Consider the following 19448-nt stretch of genomic DNA (forward strand, 5'->3'; position numbering starts at 1 on the left):
AATTTCCAACTCACTGTTGAGCAACAACTAAATAACAAAAGTATTTCAAGTTTCAGCACCACTCTATCTTACCTGCTGGCTTCAGAAGCTTCCCATCGACTTCTATTTCCACAGCCTTGCTTACCATAATACCTGATTCATAGCTATTGGCACCACTTTCTGACAGTATAGAAGACAAAAAAAAGCAAACAAAAAAAAAGTTAGGATGACATGAAAGCCTCTTCCTCTGAAACTTAAATCTATTGTTATTCAAACAACAGAATGATTTTTAAAAAACCTTGTCCAAAAGCACTGACCCAGCTGTAGTACACATTTATCACCTGTGATAGCATAGATCACTAACACTGGCATGACTAAGAAATATTTGTTTATATTCTTTTTATTCCCTGTTTGACTGCTTCATAAAGTTACTGTAGCCTCTTCTGCAAACTGAGCCATGAATATCTGTACACACGTGAGAGCTCTGCAAAAACCAGGATTAGAGCCAAAGATTTTATCCTGATGTTGTCTGTGTATTTTCCAATGCAGGTTATATTGACACCACTCACTAATGCACAATTTCTGCTCTGACAGACTTCAAACTGTTTTCAACACTGCTTAGTATGAAAAGGCAAGTTAAAAGTCCCTGGAGCTCTTTGAGGAGCAACAAAGGCTTCAGGGGATTTTGTTAATTACCATCTTTATATTTTACTAAGAAAAAAATGCAATAAATAATTGTGAAATAACAGTAATGAAGGATTCCATATGTTTAAGAGAGCAGTATGTCATTTGTGGTAGCATCTTCTTTTTGTCATACTTGGGAAGGTTAATGTTGCTCACATCAGTAACAGGCACTCACTATTGTGCTCATATAGGTTTGAAATGTCACAACATCTCAGACCAACTGGTTTTGGTGAATAAGTACAATTGTAAATAGAATTCAAAAGTGAACTTTAAACTAAGTAGTGGTGCAGTGGATAGAGTTATGGTCTCTGGACCCCTATGCATGGTCCCCCAAATCAGTGCTGGGGGTGCTGAGACAGTATACAGAACTGAGCTCTATTAAGACTTTAGGTAGAGTTATTGTCTATGAGTGCAATTTTATTTCACTTTCTGTTAAAATAATTCTGCCAAAGTATCTCTATAAAACAGTTTCAATACACTGAATGAACACCAGCACTCTGTATGTTTTCACTTAATTCTGAGCACACAGGGCCACCAGAGGAGTTGACAAATTATGATGACCTCGTTTAGTGCCTCCTAGCTTTTCCTTAATAATGGTATTATCACAAGATTTCTTTCCTTATGAAGTGTCATGCTTGCATCTTTTGTCAGTGACCTCATCTGGTATGAGAAACTTACACTTATATTGATGACTTACTGTTGTAGTATGGAGCTGTGAAAATATAGTTGTCATTATCTAAACTCCTTTTATAGAAACTGATTTCATAAGTTTCAGCATTTTCCAACCAATCTTCTCCTGCCCTAAAAAAAAAAAAAAAAAAAAAGGATCCAAAAAAAAAAGACAGTTTAGTCTCATTAAAACTGTACTGCAGGTTGTTTTCTTTCAATGTTTCACAGTTGGAAAAAATTGAGATTCATTCTTATAGCCCTTAGGCTCTGTCAGTTTTCACTGGTTAAAAGACAGGTGTAATCATTAGAAAAAACCCTAAAAAACAAACTTAGGGGAAAAAAGAATTAGTATTCTTGGAAAACCTCTAATTTAGTCTCATCATTTTTAGATTTGTTGTGACACATACAACTGCAGCACTACTTACAACAAAATCTCAATGAACCTTTACAGCACATGCGATGCTTTGATCTTAATCCTAAAAGATTTAATAGCATTGATAATCCCAAAATAGGAAAGAAACTCACTTGGGGAGTAAAATTCATTGCCATTTTCACATTTTGGGGAAACACAGAATAACCTAAGAAAATAGATAGATTTGCCATTTACCAGTAGATCTGTACTGGTGCCCTCACTATTCCCAGTCACTTGTGGGGGTGTGTCTAGTTTATGGTATGTCCAATTTCACATTCCCTTTTTGTCCTCTGATAATGATACATTTTTCTCTCTTGAAGACCCTGGACCTTTAGGTCTGATCTTAGTTTAAAAAAAAAAAAATAAAAAAAAATCACCCACTACATTCCACTATTTGCAGCCTGCCAAACTGAGTGCTTCGGAATAATTAGCAATTAGCATGGCCCCACTGCTACTACAAAGGCACTGCTTTTACTGCTACTCTACACTGATTAGAAACTTGGATTACAAGGGTCTGTCATGCACATAATTGCACAGATTAGTTTCAAGCATAGGCACAGGTAAAATTGAAGAAAAACAAGATATTCCATTAATTTCATAGCTATCAGTGCAGATTAGACCCTAATAGACTAGTTTTTCAATAAAATTCAATAAAGCCACTCTTTAACAGTCTACCCTTTCAGGTTTCAAAATGATCATATTATACTATTTTGTAATAATTCTTACCTTTTGGGGAAAACTCTAGTAATTCCACCATCTGTAACAACAAATTGTGCAACAACTCCATCACTGTAAATAAAAATAAGATTTAAAATGAAAACTGCAATTCTCACAAATTCCCATGTCACGGGTTTCCATTGAAGTGCATAACTGTGAATAAATACCTAGTGTCTGTAACATTAACTGCATATCTGTACACACACACAAAAGTATGATTTTGTTTTCAAACTCTGAAATGCATAGAAAAATAATAGTCAATGAAAAGAATACTTACAGAGACAGTTTACTCCAATAATTTTGGGCAAGTTCACTTGTAAATCCTGCATCCAGCAAAACTCTAATGACCATATCAGTATTACCTATCAAAACAGTTAAAATGTAAGTCATCTGAAACAGTATGAGATGGAGTTTCAATAAAAGCCTAAAATGAAATTCTGAGTTGTCAAGATGCTCCAGCCACAAAGACTGTGGCTGTTAACGTTAGACATTCTGCCTAACTTCAAATTATGTCAGCAATTAATTAAAGAGATGCTTCTGCACTTGTTGAGTACACTTAAACATTTTCGTTGTATCATAAAACCCTATCTTTGTGTCACAGGAAAAAGGAATGTGATAAGGATATAGGCCCCAGCTTTGCAAACCCCTAAATCTGCATTTTAACCTATTTTGAAAGCATGTGTTCATTAAAACACTTTTTATCTCAGTTGATGAAAGGAAACTAAAAATCCTAATGAAATTCAACTACATTATAAATATATTTAAATTTACTAAGTCCCAGGCTCTAAATAAAACACATTTGTCATCTGAAAATGGATACAGGGAAATAAACTTATTTTAAATCAGTACCTTATACAGAATGTCATGCTTAAATTTTTTTGAAAAGATGGTTTGAAGTCAGTGCTTCCCAACCATCTTTTTCAGTAGCACTTTAGCAGAGTTACTGAAGATTACTTCAGGGTGGCGATTTTATGTTATTCCTTTTGAAAAGCATTTTTTTGCTGACATAACTTCTAAGCCACTCAGTCCTTTTGTTAACACTGTTTACTTATTAAGGAGACTATTCTTAAAGTAACTTAATTATTAACAAATAAAGGAAAAAGAAAATTGCTGCATATTCCAAACTGAAATACAGAAATAAGTAGATAACATTTTGGAATACTTACTTACTAAGCTCTACTGTATACCACAACATTACTAAATGTGTCATCAATATTTGATTATAGAGAATATTACATGACAATTTTCATTTTTTATTAAATTTTATTAAATTATTATTAATTGCTTTAATCACTGGAGGTAAATGTTTTCATTTCCAACATAGAGTCAAGGCATTCAAGGAAAATTTCAGTTAGTCAGCAATGTGTAAATGAATAAGATCACTCCATTAAAAAAACACCAAACACCCATAAAGACACACAAACATATCCTTTTGTGAAAAGATATTGTATCTAAGTGGACATTCCTTCAGTTACATCCTAGCAGAGAGATTCTTTCTGAATTGATCAGTTATCCCTGACAACAACGCGTCAGAAAGACTTGAGGAAAGCAAGACAAAAAAGAGGTTATTCCAAGTATTTATAAATTATTAGTAATGATAAACAGATGTGTATGTACCAAACCAAATCCAAACACTGATTTTTTTCTTGAGAACAAGGTTTTAACACCTTACTGATGGTAATAAGTCTTCATTTATTCTAAATAGAGGTTAAGGCCCAATCTCAAAGTATGAATTAATCCCTTCCCAAAGCCCTGTGCTCACCACTGCAGCAGTTACATGGATCTGTGTAGTCTTAAGCTATTCAAGAACAAGTGAGATCTCTTTAAACAATTTGTGAACCAGAAAAATAATTTCCTTAACTTTTATGCTGATTATTGGTTATTTTGGTCTTGAACTTCTTTTCTTTACTTATTTTGGAATAAAATGACAAGAAATCAAGTCGTAGATTTTATTACAAGATTTTGAGTCTGTTTCAGACTTAGTTTGGCTGCCATGCTTAAGTGAGAAAATATAAGCTCAAAGATATTTGGAGTGTATTAAAATGAACCAGTAGTTATTTGATGCTTGAGCAAAATGCTGAGAGGAATAATGGAAAACACGGGATGCATAATGCCTTACAAACTATTTTAAATAAAGCCAGAAACTTGAAAACTAATTTTACACTCTCGACTTTGTATAGAAAATCCCAACATAGATACATTTCTACAGACAAAACAAAACCTAAAAATTTGAGCATGAACTCTCATCCATGAGAAGGTGTTCTCCTCTTGAAAAAATTCAGTGAGGTAGAAGAGTACTTACATGACGAACTGCTTGGAGTATTTCTGTCAATAAATTCATTGAAATTTAATAGAAACTCAGTGTTGTTTTCTGATTTTTTTACATCGCTGCAGTATTCTCTGGAAAACAACAAAACATCAGTCTTCTAACATTTTTTTTCTTGTGATACTAAAGCAGACAATTTAGAATTCCAAGAAGGATTGTGCAACTACTATGAAGTAGCTGGTACTACTGTGTCAATTGGCTGCCATCATCAGTACTTAATGATTACTATATCAATTATTTCAGACATCTACAGGAAATAAGGTGTTCAAACACCTGCCTAAGTATTTGTTAAGAACTGGATTGTAAGAAAACTGCATGCATGAAATAGGGCATAGATTCTCAGAAAAAAAAAAAAAAAAAGAGGAGTAGTGCAGGACATATTAGGAGATCACAGTTTGTACACTAAAAATATGCCCAGTGAATTTAAATTTCTCCTGGGTTAAAGTGTTAAAGTACCTGGACTGCTGTGAAACATAGCCACCACATGCTCAGCTAAGGCCAGATTTGTAGGTTAAGGTCCTATCCTCTGAGAAGTTTTAAATGCAATTTTATTAGGGTACAAATGACATTAACGTATAAACACTCTTTGTTTTGACAGATGCAAAACACATAAACCGTAAACTCCTGTCCCTTATATAATGTAATGAAGCAATATATCATTGGGCAATTCACTGAATGCAAACAAGCAAAATAAAAGCCACTGGGCATTTTTGGAGGCAAATATTATATGATGAGTGGCATTAAATAACTTTAATTAAAATATAAAGAGAATACAGCAGTGAAGCAGAGGGCTCTCTTTTTAAAACGAGCTTTAATATTAATTTAGTTTTACACACAATTCTGTTCAAGTATTTCATATGATCTTATTACCCTTTATTTACCTTACCATAATCCAGAAATACCATAGGCAGATTTTACCTTACTTATTTAAGCAGAACTACATATCAAACAGACTTTGTTCATGTAGGACAGCAGGGACTTGCTGGAAGCTGCTAATTGGTACAATTAATTCTTGAAAGCTTTAGTCTCAGAAAAATTACATCAAACAGTTAAGCTAGGATACATTTTAAGATAGAAGACTTCACATAAATCAATCTATTAATTGAAACTGATCTATTAATTGGAATTTAAAAGTCTACAGAAATTTATCTAAAAAAAGAATGTAACAATTCTCAATTGACCTTAACTGTACAGCATTTCCTTTATTCACCACAACTATCTTTTAGAGGAACTTAAATTTTAGGAAGTTTTTATCATACTAGGTTTCCCTTGTGAACATAATTTTAAAAGGGAAAGAAGAACTGCAGAATTTCTCATTAAAAAAATCTTAGGAACTGATTAAATTAATAAATTTTCAATAATTTTTAGGTTCAATTAATTGAAAATTAACTAATAATTAAGTAATAGAGAGCTTTGAAACCCTTTGTCTTGAAGTTGGGAAACATGTTGTGGTAAGTATTATGAAACTTTTTTTAAAAATAGTTGTAAAATCTTAGAAGTCAGAACCACAAGAAATGCCCAGATCTAAGTTTTCCATTAAAATATCAATATCAGTTTTTACAGCTCTCTGACTAATACGAGCAGAAATCAGAGCCTGAAGATGCTATTCACATTCTAGCACGAAAAAGGACTGATAATTTTTTACCAAATGAAGCTTTATTAGTGAAATCTGTATTTTCCATGTGCCAATAATCAGATCAGATGCTGAAATTACACATTACTGGGAAATAAACCAACCTTGGTGCTAAAAATGTATAGCCAGCTTCATCAAAATCATCAAGCTTCAGTGACTCTGAAACTAAAAAAATGGAGAGTAAACACCAAATAAGTAAATTGGAATTTTTACCATCATTCCCCTTCTCAAACTATTTGGCTAACTTTTGCATGCATCCATGAATTTAGAAAGAAATGTTTGAGACACTTTCCCCCTAAGGAATTCTATGCTTCTCAATATTTTGCAACATAGGAAGAAATTACTTGTTTATCAACAGTAAGATAATATCTAACACTTTATTTAAGGAAGACATTTAATTAGCATAGCAACACGAAATCAAATTAGATTTTCACTAGAAGTAAACTGCGATACAAATAAGTGTTTGTAATGCTGAGTTGTTATAACATTAAGAAAAATATTCCTAATACTTTCTGCAATAAAGTTTAAAAAACTCAGTCGTGGTAGCATCATTGTAAATCCTACTGAAAAAAAAATTGCTTTAATAGCTGGTATCACTGAACACTGATAGGGCCAAACAAAGAAGGATTAGAGATTAACAACATATTGAAATGTACATGAAAAAAGTAAAATACTTCACTTTTGTTTTTTCCCTTTCTATTGCTACGGTACCCAATGACAATGAAGAAAATCCTGAGATGAGGAATACAGAGGAGAATATCCAGTAGGAATAGAAATATAAGTGAAAAATATCAACTGCAGTAAACAGAAGGAAATCGAGCAACAAGAATATACTTGCCCTTTTTGTGTTTCGCTATCCATCAGAAAGAGAAAGCAGGGAAACAGAAAAAAACAGGGTAAAGCACAAGGGGTCACAAACCAATATTTTATTCAAACAGCCCCTTGAATAAAAATATTGTACATAGATTCAAAGGTTCAATTTACATAGAGCTTTAGTTTGGAAAAAAAAAAGACAAACATCTCTGAAGACTGAAGAATAGGTTCTTGTCAGTTATTTCTCAGTACCTTCTATACACTGTGGCTATTTCAAGGGTCTGTTTTGCAGGTTTAATTGATATAAATGCATATAAGAGAATCACAGTCTGCTTAAAAATTTAATTTTAATGTACTCAGTTTTGGAAAAACAAAACAAATCACTGATTATTAAAAGTTGGTATATTCTTCTTTGTAAGCAGGAGCAATGGTAGAGGACAGTGATGTAGTGCTAACCAAGTTGTCTCTAAACTTACAGTATCCATGCCTCTCTGAGGTTTTTTTGTGTATTTTGAACTTTCTATTTAACTGCAGACGTGTTCTAAATTTATCATAACTGATTAAAGTTAAAAAGCTGTGATTGGTTTTATTTTGTGTACTACCTAGACTACAGTTAAGCTACACCTAATAAACAAAAAACCTTTGAATACTGACAAGTGTAATTTCCAACTATCACTTCAGAATCTATAAATGGTTTGAAATCAGTCTAATCTAAAAATGCGATGCAAACATCCACTAAAACTATTTGTAAAATGCAAAATAAAAGCCTAACTGCAACCCAGAACAAACAGGGCTTTCACATTGCTCTAAATAAAGCAAGGTTTACTGTTATTGTCGATATAATTTTTTTTCTAATAGAATGAAAAAAATGCTATCCAGACCCTTAAAATGACAGCAATAGAGGATACACAAAGCAATGATTCTATAGGCACAGAGCAAGGGGTAGGGATTGTCAGTGGAACTGACAGGTTCTGCACATATTCTATTTCTATAGAATATTTTTTGCACCTCAGGTATTACAACGGGTTAGAATCATTGCTGAAGATTTCGGGTACATCATGATAACATCAGTGAATTCCACAAAATTTATGAATTTCAAACATTGCTTTTTAAGTGAATCTGAGTCTTGGCAATACCAGACAAAACCAGGGAATCTTTACAGTACTTACATCTGGCTTGAATTATTGGTTCATCTATTTTGGCTTTAATATAATAAAAGCTGTATGATGGTAACACCAGTGCCAAACTGCAACAGAAATGAGACGAGTAAAGCAATTATGTTATTTGCAGTGGTTTTCTAGTTTCAGCTTCTCTGTGTTTTGAAAGTAATTAACAATTTTGGCATTTGGACTGTCACAAGATGAGGCAGGCACACAGTGATATACCAGCCTCACACATGGTAATAGACAAAAGTAGGTTTATACCAATCCTGAGGGTCCCCGTTTTTATTTCAATTCTTATTTACACTTTTAAACACAAATGTACTTTTTAGCAGATGAGCAAGGAATTTCCAAATAATTGCAAATTAAAAAAATACATGATTTTTGTATCTTCCTCTGACGCATTTAACATCCCAATATAACATGTCATGGTGATCACTGACTGCAGAAATATCACTTAGTACTGTGCTGATTTGCACACATCATGTAACAAGAGACTCTCGCTAATAAAACAATGATCAATATTCTCCAGGAAATGCATCTGGCAATACTTGCATTCACATTACCTTCAGGATCCAAAAAATATTTTCTTTAATCATGCAGTCACCACTAACAACTACTGAACATAATTGTGCAATAATATTTTAAGATTTGCAGAGTATTTGCAATTTTTTCTTTTATATTATACTTATTTCTGTTCAATACATGTAGGAATTCTTTTTGCAGCTAAATTCTACACATACGTAGAAGGGTTTAGTTTTAAAAATGTATGTAAAGGACAGGAGGTGTGAGTAATCATTAAATAGGTATCATCAATTCCCAAGTAGCATCCTTAATTTTTACACTTGGATTTCATCCATGCAAAACTGCAACAGTTCCTAATGAAGAGCTGCAGAAATTAACATTAAAAATGTTGCACAGTTGAACTATAAATGAGCTGACCTTTAATGACACATTTGCAATTTACACAGAATATAAGTGAGATTTCTGAATATTTAGTGATAGCCTTCTACCAATTCTCCTCTAGGGAAATCAGTGGCAGTTTACCTGTCATTAACAGTTACTGCTAGCAGAAATTGCTAATTAAAATCTATAATTTTATGTTTAATAGGTTTTCTGCAAGGGTACTCCGAGGATTTATTGCTATATATCATGCCAGGAAGCTCAGGTAGAATTAAGAAGTCATGTAAATCAAATGTATTTCTCTAGTGATTGCTAGATGGCAGTCTGATAAAAACTTCCTTTTCTTACTGAATATAAAGATAGAGGCAGTTCAAGAGAAAAATGGGATAGTGAATAGAAGATCTTAGGCTTATGTTCCATTGTTAAAACCGGTTTGTTTGGTCTTACACTCAAATTAATATTTGCATTCTCAGTGACTGTACACCTGTGCAGAAGACAACAGAAACTGGGATCCAACTTGGCTGAGGACTACTGTAATTCACCATAACAGAAATAACATTTTGGTCAAAATTTGACTCAATATTTATACCATATAGTTTTGAGCTAGAGTAGTTTAACTTTCCTGAGACTTGGAAAACCTTTACTTGTTTTGGAAACGTTAAGGAATATTACAATGCTGTATGCTTAAATGAATTTGAAATAATACACACACCAGTGTCGCAGTAGCTAGTGCAGAAAATGTAATGCTAAAAATATTAACCAAAGTTAACCAAAAGAATACTTAAACAAAGGAAGTCAGTGAATAGAAATGAGTTACCTGTAGTCAGTGCCATTCACAGCAGTCCATGTATATGTTCTGTTTCCTTTATCAATATACCTCTACAACGAGATATTGGTGAAAAATTAAATTATCAAGCCAAGGAGTTTCAACAATTGTGACCTTTCTTTGAGAAATACTGTGTAAAATCGAGAACAAATCTGTCGGATTTCTATTTCTTATTTTGCTAAAATAATGGGTTGAGCTGCCACTCCTTTCCTCAAATATTTTACAAACTTACATTTTGCAAAAGAATCAACTATATATTTTTTATTGAACATTAGCAAAATTTAAATAAAATCAGGCAAACCTGACCTGTAATTTTCACATTAGCCAGACCTATGCAAACCTTAATTTATGTGATTTAAATTTGATAAAAAATTCTTTCTCTTTTATGGATCATTTTGCAGTTAAACTACAAAAAGATGAAAAAAACCCTTCAGTTACAAAAAGTAGGTAAGTAGGTAAGTCTTTAAAAACAAAAATACCCAGAACCTGTCCTGTCAGGTCACAGCACCACTGGCTTAATGCATTTAAATTTGAATCGTAACTACAGGAACAGTCTGGTAATTCTGATTATATATAGACAGCCTCTGGTAAACTTAACATATTTTTTTAAATCTCATTAAGAAGATTTTGAATTTTGGGAAAAAATTAATAGTGAAATAAATGTTTCTTTTTAAATAACTTCATACATTAGGATAATCTTTACCATTTGTTTTCTTGTGGTATGAAAAATAGTGTGATAGGCATAGTCCCATAGTTCCCCATAGATTTAATCATGAATATACCTGGCTGACATAGTTTTACTCAGTTTTCCACTTTGGAAACGATAGGATTATGCCAGCTGCAACATATTATTACTTTACAATCAAATTTTTGTAAGTATGCCAGCAATGAAGACTGTAGATCTGTTGCACTGCAACATCACAAACATTGGTGAAAGGTACCACAGGTACATCTCTAGGTTCTGTCTTTCCCTATGGTAAAAGGATAGTGGGAAAATGACCATGGCTGTGGAAAAGAGATGACTTATATGACATTAATAAATTGAAACCTTCTCATTACCTGGCTGCTGTTTCTCAGTCCAGCATGACACCATAAATAATTTAATAGTAATTTTTGAAAGAAAATAAAAAAAGATAAAAATAGAAAAAAGACGCCTATAACAGTGTCTAGTACCTTGATATATTTTATATTTAAGGTAAAAAGATGGTTGAAGGGATTCCTATTGAAGCCTATTTATACCTAATGTGTACTTCAGGTTAAAATTAGCCACTTGAACCTAGTGCTGGCAGTCCCTCCAAGCCAGGCACAGTGTCACGGGTCACACATGCACCTCCACAAGGGAAAAACAGTGCCCAAGGTGGGAGGGAACGGAAGAGAACTGGGCTGTAATTAAATCCTGTTACCACCAGCGCTGTCAGAGCGCTTGGAAGCGAACTGGCTGAAAGGTGCCTTCAAAGATAAGCCAGCAGGTAACACATCCTCACACCTCCCCTGTGCCTCTGCCTGCTCCTCCGTGGGCAGGCTGAGCCCATCTCATCCCCAGCTGATCGCTGCCAAACAACTCACACATGTGACTGCAGCTTTTGTGACCCTTCAGTTTTCACTGCTGCCCACCCCGGCTGCCCAGTGTGGCAATGCTTTTGTTCCTATGGCATCTTCTCTGTTACTTGGAAAGCCCCTGAGGCCTCGGGAGACTCCAGAGCACCCCACCCACATTTGCTACAAGTCCAGTCTCTATGCTCTAGTATGAAGTCATCTCCCAAGACACTGCTGGGGCCAGCTGCAACACAAAAGGAAAGCGATGCAAACTTAAACCAAAAAGCAAAACAAAAAGAACATAAATTTTAAGCCCAAAGACTGCAACTGTCAGTTCAGAGCAACCGACCACATCAGCCCTTTTTATAAGAAAATATATGAAGCTATCAAGTGCTAAGTGATGCATGGCTCATGCGTGGCCCGTGGTTTAAAGCAGCTTTTTTCTGGTTCTAGCAGCCTGGAGCTGGGAGGGTGCAATGGCTAGAAGCAGTCATCATAGCCAGCCAGCTCTGGCTGCTCCTTTCTTCTCTCAGAGAGATCTGGGTAGAGGAAGAAATCTCGGGCCATGGTGCAAGGGAAGGTGAGGATAATTAATTTCATTGGCATTGAAACATCAGGGATCAAAGGCTTGGGATATTTTATTCTAACACAGATTGTGGTCTGGGCCGTGTGTAACTGGCACATTCTCATGCACCCAGGGATGTTACATCCTCCCTCCTGCCCAGATACTGTAATTGACTTCAGCATTCGCAATTTTTCCCTCCCTCTTTCTTTGGGCAAAGAATGCAGGACTAATTCTTTCAGGTCTTTTGTAGCACAAAGACTAAGAAATGTAAAAACAGCCTGAAACTTTTTCAATGTTTGCCGTTAATGCAATTTCTTGTACAACCCTAATTGTGTTATTGTATTTTTGTGACCTTCTAACCTTCCCTCTTCTAACCACGTACACAGAGCCTTTTTCACCCACAGATCTGGAAAGGCTCCACTTAAACAAAACAACATAAATCTGAAAATGTCCCAGCATGGAGTCTCTTCCCTTCAGGAGCAGTTTATCCTCAACTCAGATGCCAGCAGGATTTTGGACTCTCTGACAGTGGGTCAGGAATGACTCAGTTTCCTTAAGGGAACAGACTGTGGCATCCCAAACAGCATCACCTCCAAACACAGGGGAGGGGCAGAACTGGCATCCACTGGGACTTAGCCCCAGAAAATACCTATTTGTGCACCATTCTCCAATAGTGGAACCATTCAGGAGAAACCAGTTGCTTTTTTTTTCCCTCCCACAGCAGGATCTCCCCAGAGATTGTAAAGCAGTATTGTGAAGCTTGGTTTTAGCATTTTACTGTGAGAAAGCACAAAACAGTAAAGGAGGTAAGGGCACTGCTGATACAGGTCTCTAGAAAAAAAAGGGAAGAGGGGAAAGCCAGTATGAATTAACTGCAAGCAATTCTTGTAAGTACTGTACAGTGAGCTTATATATTATCTGGGTTGTGCAGTGTCTGCTAAGTCATCAAATTAGGTGTCTTCAAACTGACTTATGTTCAGAGCAAATGTGTTTCAAAAAGCTGTTGTAGAACAGTAACTGTGGGGCATGCTCTGGCCAGAACTGCACCTTCAGCACATCAGTCATGATTTCTTCTCACTGAGGTCCTCAAGATGTAGAGCACTCATGCAATGACCCATATCAAATTTGAGTGTTTCATATTGCTAGGAAACATGTCTGCTTATTAGAAAAAACAGTAGCAGTGTTTATGAGGAATAAGTATTTTGGACAAGAAAATAAAGAACTCAACAAGCTGTTCAGAAAGTACATAATCTAACTGTAAGATGAATTTGCTTACTCCAAAGAGTCTTCATTTATGGCATAAAAATATCACTTTATTATTTTTTCTCACAACTTTCTTCCCATTCAACCACAATATAAACTACCAAATCCATCCTCATACATCTCTGCAAACAAATTAAGCACTTTGTTTTGGAATTCATACACAGAAGTAGGCTGGGTCCATTTCCTGTTGAAGAGTGTAAGACCTCATCAACAACTGCCTGATTAATGATGCACCAAAGAAACCAAGAAACAAAACGAGTTTTTTTTCCTAAGCACATAATTTTTTTTTTTTTTACTATAAGCCAGTAAAACTAGCAAATCTAGAGGGAAAAATGGTACAAATTGTCATTACAAAATGAACATACCAGCATTTCAACAATTCACATTAATTTTCTGGTTTGGTTTATTCCTGTAAATGTAACTCTTTGGGATCCTATCTTACCTCATCTTGGGACTTGACCAGTGTTTCAAAAGTTTTTTCTCCACTTTCTCCATCTATCATTTTTTTCCGAATCTATTGGCAAGGAAGAAAAGGAAAAAGTGAAATAAAAAAATAAAAAGAAAAAATGTAGGTGTTGCAAGTAACATGAATAATCATTCAAATGATTAAAATATTTATTAAAAACCCAGAGAATTCTAATGCAAATGGAGGTCAGAACTTTTCAAAAAAGTTTTGTTTACAGTTTTCAGATTTTTCCAATTAGAAGTTGTTTTATCCAAATATATACTGAATCAATAGAGTTATGAAGCAAAAAATTCTGGTATATTTTGCATTGCAAAATAATGCCATAAATATCCTTGATGCTGGACACTGACTGAAAGAGAGTGAATTCTGTGTGCCTGAAAAGGAATTTTGTCTGGCATTTCTTGTGCCTCCCAACACATTTGGGAGATTCAGGTGTAATTCAGGTAATAGCACTGATTCACAGGAACACTTTTGTACCAGTTTGAGAGTAACTCCCCTCCTAAGCAGCCATTTCAAAGAAACTTAAGGCAGAATTAAACAGATACCAAGGCAGGCTGATTATTGTCATTATAAAAGAACAATTTCATTGAAAAAAAAAAGTTAAAAATGTAAAATGTTTAAAAGCCTTTCTTTTGATTTCAGAAAACTAACTAATTATTTTAAAAAGTTATCATTTCTGAATATATTACAGAATCAGTAATATAATGAGAAATATATAGAGGAATTAATTTGTTGATTACACTTTGCTTCTCAGTTTACTTTCTTGCCACAAGAACAATCTTGCATTAATAAGATAGGGAAATACTTTTAAAATATTTCAGGTAATATTTTAATATTCTATTAAAAAGTGTTCTGTTTTGAAAAAAATTTTCTAGCTTCCTTCTCAGAAATTGTTACTTCATGAAGAAGAATTTAAGTAGCATTCTGGGTGTTTTTCAAAATGAGAAGAATATAATGCATTGCCCTTGCCTAAAAATAATGCTGGGATTTAATGTGCCTAAATATAAATAAATAAAAATAAATAAATATAAAGTAATCAACTTTACAAAATTAAAATTCAGCTTTATTCTCATTCAAAATCTAGATCATTTATTGCTTTACAGTTATTATATGGAGAAATACTAGCAGCAACATGCACTATTATATTAGGTAATCTCACCTCAACTTTAATATCATTTTCCAATTCAGCATCTAGAAAATCCAGTGTAACAGGTTCCTGGGATTTAGGATTCTGAAGCAGAAGACATTAAGTGATCAAATAATAAAGACAGAGTACTGTAATATTACAAACCACTCTAATCCCTTCATTTCAAATTAGCCTACTTTACTGGGTTTACTTACCCATCTACTTTAATCTCTTGTAGCATTACTAGTGGCCCTTTCTCATTTATTTTCTTTTGTTGGATAGAGAGGTTAATTGAGTAAGTGAAAATCAAATTAATACTAATTGCCAGTGTCTGTCCACAGCCTGTCATGTATGGGGCTCATGCTGAGGTGCTGCCTCCCATTCCCCTGGTATGTCACAGTGGTTTGGGAGCAATCAGAGTAAGCAGAGGAAATGAATCTCTCACTTGCTGTCCTGTCTCCAAGAAGGGAGAGAGAAATCTGGGAGAGTTTTCTCCACTCAAACAGTAAGCTGGGCAACTGTACTCTGCAATTTTACCAAGAGCAAACAACAGATTTGCTGACATGAGGTGGGAATAGACTACAGTTCATAATTTAAAAAGGCAGCAATTACAGAAAATTATTTGAGGTTTATAAAAAATAAACCTCACTTTTATTGTCAGCATTGTAGGACTTCCCTGAATACCCTGGAGTTTCAAAAGCCTTTCTCTTGACATCAGTAATATTATCTCAGTTTAGAAGATGGAAACCTGTAGCACAGAAATACTGAAACCCAAGCTTCCTAAGGAACCTAAGGAACATTGATGAGTCAAAACTCGACTGTGGAGCACAGAGAACTTTGGTGACCTACATCTATAGTACCCCTGGCCCCACAGGAGTGCTGGAAGACCACTGCAGCTCTGCTGAACTGGATCAGACCACCCGCCAGCCTCTGATCCTTTCTCTGCTGCAGTCTGCATTTTCTTGGTCAGAGCCATCTTCCACATGAGTTGTTGGGAATCCAACTTTTTTTCTGGTAATTTTGCCTAAGCTCCACTGACTTTATATTGTGTGTGGTGTAAAAATCATCCATCCTCATCACCCAGTAGTTATTTAATGCATCCTCTAAAAGCGAGTGCATTTCTTTAGAAAAAGGAGTATGGGGATGTATTACTTAATCATTTTAATCTGACAGTTCAGAGTAGAAAATGAAAAAAAAAATTAAGGGATTTCAGCAATTCTACTATACTACAGAGTAGACTAAAGTCCCTTGCTTCAAAATTATATTCCTCCTATCCTAGCATTCTATGGCAAAGTTACATGACACATGTACATGTGACTGTTCTGTCAAGGAATGTTTCATCACAATTCATGTATGCACTGGAAGAAATATCCTGAAAAACTGGTAAAAGCTGCCTTCATATAACAGTCTGGAGTACTAAGAGGTTAACAGTAGCCTCTATTTTCAAGATTGTAATATAGAGTAGTTCCAGATGACAAAAGATTATTTCTTCCTTTTCTTGAGGACAAAATGTACATGTCTCTGGCTCTATAGAATCATTCTTGTTCTTAACAAGACTTACTGTCTGCCGAGAGAAAAACCAATAAATTTATTCTCAGGAAGAGAATATGTACTGAAAAGGTTGCAGACACAGATTCTGGGTATTTCTTTAAAATATTTACTGAAAACTTCAATAAAATTTTTGCATTTCTATTTATGTCTGATAGATAAAACTAGCAACTTTAATATTATGGCATTAATTTATGCTCTCTACGAATTCAAAATTGTTCAATTACTGCTGTGCAGTTGCTTTTCCCTCCCAACAAATCCACACTCTCAAAATAAATAACAAAAGGCTAAAATGTAAAAATAAATAAAAATTTACATATCTTACATGCAATGGATAATGAATAGCATGGTCAAACCCAAACAGCATGCATGAAGGCATTGGCATGGCAGAGGAGGCATTTATGAAGTTCATATTCCATTCCAACACACAAAGGAACAGAGAAGAAAATAAATGGTAAAAAAAAAGCCATCACATCAAATCAAAGTCAATATTTATTTCAAATGATAACCTGGGCTAGTCATAGTCAAGGAGTCCCAAAGACAAAATAGCAAACCAATTCTGTAAAAATTCAAGTATGCATTAACTGTTTGTTCTTCTTTTTAACAGTTATATCACTTCACATTTCTTATATGATACTTATTAATCACTTTTAATAGGAAAAAAGCTAACTATCTATAAATACATTCTGAGATGTGCCTGAGGCACAAAGACAACCACTAAAAATTTGAACAGAAAATTCCTACATTGGTATTTAAATGGAAGACTATTTCCCCTTATGTCTCTCCCCCAAGAATGTTTTAACCAGTATTTGGGCTCCACAATTTTTATTTCCAAGGTTGCCATTTAGTGGGGTTTATTCCAAGCCACGAAGAAACAAACTTATACTTCAGTTTGCTCTTCTCTTTATCCTGTCATGCTTGTAACATGACTGGAGTAAGCACATCACCACCACCACATTCACCAGCACAACTCAACAAAACAGAACAGAAGTAAATCACTAGCAATGAAGCATGCAAACAAAAGGATGGCAATCCATTTCCAGCAGGACAAATAAAGGCAAGGATCTATAATTTCAATGACAACTCATGAAGGAAACAAAGAAAGAAAGAACTGGTGCAGCAACATAAAAAAATGTTAAATGCTTTTGTCATGTGTTTTGGGAGGTCAGTATTCTCACAAATTCTACAGATGACCTTCTTTGCTGTGTTGCAGGAGCCTAGTTCCTACTCAAACCTGCAGTACTAATGAGGACAAAGGCTATTAGGCTTTTAAAAGAAGTGATGTTAAGAAGTCAGCAAAACCCTGGGCCACAGAAGTAAACTCAGGAGCATCTGGATGGGATGGGATCCCAGAGCTTGTCCAGTGCTGCACCTCCCTGGGCAGCAAGCCCAGCCAGGCAAGCCCAGCAGCCGCCAGCCCACAGCATGGCAAGCTGAGGAGCCAGGTGTGCTAAGTAAACTGAGATTTTTTAATCATTCAGTTCTGCTTTCTGCAGTACACAAACAAGAAACCCAGCCCCGAGGTGGCCTTCTACACGTGTTATAAACACAGCCACCTGACACTCAGTGAAATCACTGACGTGGATCAGGATTTTACACCACGTTTTACTGGTGTTGCTATGCAGGCCACAAGTTTTGCATTATAGATTCCCATATGTGTAAGAAATCAAACTTGATTCTGAAACTGTGTTTAAGTTTACTATTTTTCTAGTTACATAGTTAATCTATTCCTTTAATGATTTTAAGTTTTCATTAAGTGTTTTCTGCTCAGGAATTGCATTACATAAACATGACTAGTTACCCTGTTCAGGCCAGCACAAGTAGTCTCTTTTTATTTCCAGTCTTCAAATAATTTCAACATCTCAAGAATTTTTACAGCACGACTCTAATTAGCACCTATTAGTAAAGCACTATAATTTAATGGAATGCCCTTCACTACAGCCAATAGCATGTTTTCTATTATTTAAACAGGAAAGGATGCAAGCCTCATGCTTTGGAAGCTGTTTGTCACAATAAACAGTTCTCTAGTAAGATTTTTCCTAGTAAGCAGGGCAGAAGCTTTCTAATTATATTTCCAGGTCTATGCATTCTAATGCACTAATCACCTCCATCCAAAGTTACCTGTACATTGGGTCTCCTTTTTCTCAATTTAACTTTTGGTATGCCCACACCAATTTGCTGAAGTAACAAAAAAGCAGTAATTTATATATTTGCACTATTAGTAAACAGCCTACTTATAGAATGGAAGTGTTTTCTTATCATCTGTGCTGTCCACTGTGCAGTTTAGTACTGCAAGCAGAGTCTACCCCTCTTCCTGATTATGAATTCCGAGCTCTCTGCCAGAGTTACACACAGGTTTTGGATAGGGAAAAAAAAATCAGACATATGTTAATGTGAATAAAATTAACAGAGAGCTCTCCCTTCCACATATTCTGACAGAATAAAATACAGAATGAGAATAGCTCACTTTTTGTTTACTTTTATGTTTGATCTTAAAACCCAGGTCCTCTTAAATTTATTGAATAACCCTAAATAGTATAGAAGAATATTGGACCTTACTGAAGGCATATGGAGTTTTAGGACTACCATTAAATGGGTTTTGATCAGAACCATAGTAAAAATGAAGAGAACGATTCTAATATTTAAAATAGATTTAGAAATAGAATTATTTACTGTTTTCAAAATGTAATTAAGATTAAGCTTGTTAACCTATGCTTAATGGACTCACTTCAGTGACTATGTTTATTTGGTGGTGCATCCACCTGTTCTCTCCCACAACCATGGGAAAAATACATCCATATATGCAGACACACATAAAGAAA

General features: G+C 34.8%; 1 protein-coding gene across 4 annotated transcripts in view; it reads right to left on the bottom strand.

Annotated features, from left to right (window-relative positions):
• The window catches only part of CACNA2D1 (calcium voltage-gated channel auxiliary subunit alpha2delta 1), a 354960-nt gene that overhangs the window by 23534 nt on the left and 311978 nt on the right, over positions 1-19448 (bottom strand). Inside the window, exons 19-29 of one of the 4 annotated variants that reach the window (XM_088165883.1) lie at positions 15112-15168; positions 13929-14000; positions 10114-10175; positions 8403-8479; positions 7259-7273; positions 6525-6585; positions 4764-4861; positions 2739-2823; positions 2471-2533; positions 1361-1464; positions 73-159 (exon numbers count right to left, since the gene is read on the bottom strand). In XM_088165883.1, coding sequence (XP_088022009.1) covers positions 73-159; positions 1361-1464; positions 2471-2533; positions 2739-2823; positions 4764-4861; positions 6525-6585; positions 7259-7273; positions 8403-8479; positions 10114-10175; positions 13929-14000; positions 15112-15168 — 781 coding nt within the window. Of the gene's footprint in view, positions 1-72; positions 160-1360; positions 1465-2470; positions 2534-2738; positions 2824-4763; positions 4862-6524; positions 6586-7258; positions 7274-8402; positions 8480-10113; positions 10176-13928; positions 14001-15111; positions 15184-19448 lie in introns of all 4 variants that reach the window. The other 3 variants (XM_088165880.1, XM_088165884.1, XM_088165882.1) reach the window with 3 other exon arrangements.

This window comes from Sturnus vulgaris, chromosome 5 (assembly GCF_052056855.1).
Source record: "Sturnus vulgaris isolate bStuVul1 chromosome 5, bStuVul1.hap1, whole genome shotgun sequence".
Classification (NCBI taxonomy): Eukaryota; Metazoa; Chordata; class Aves; order Passeriformes; family Sturnidae; genus Sturnus; species Sturnus vulgaris.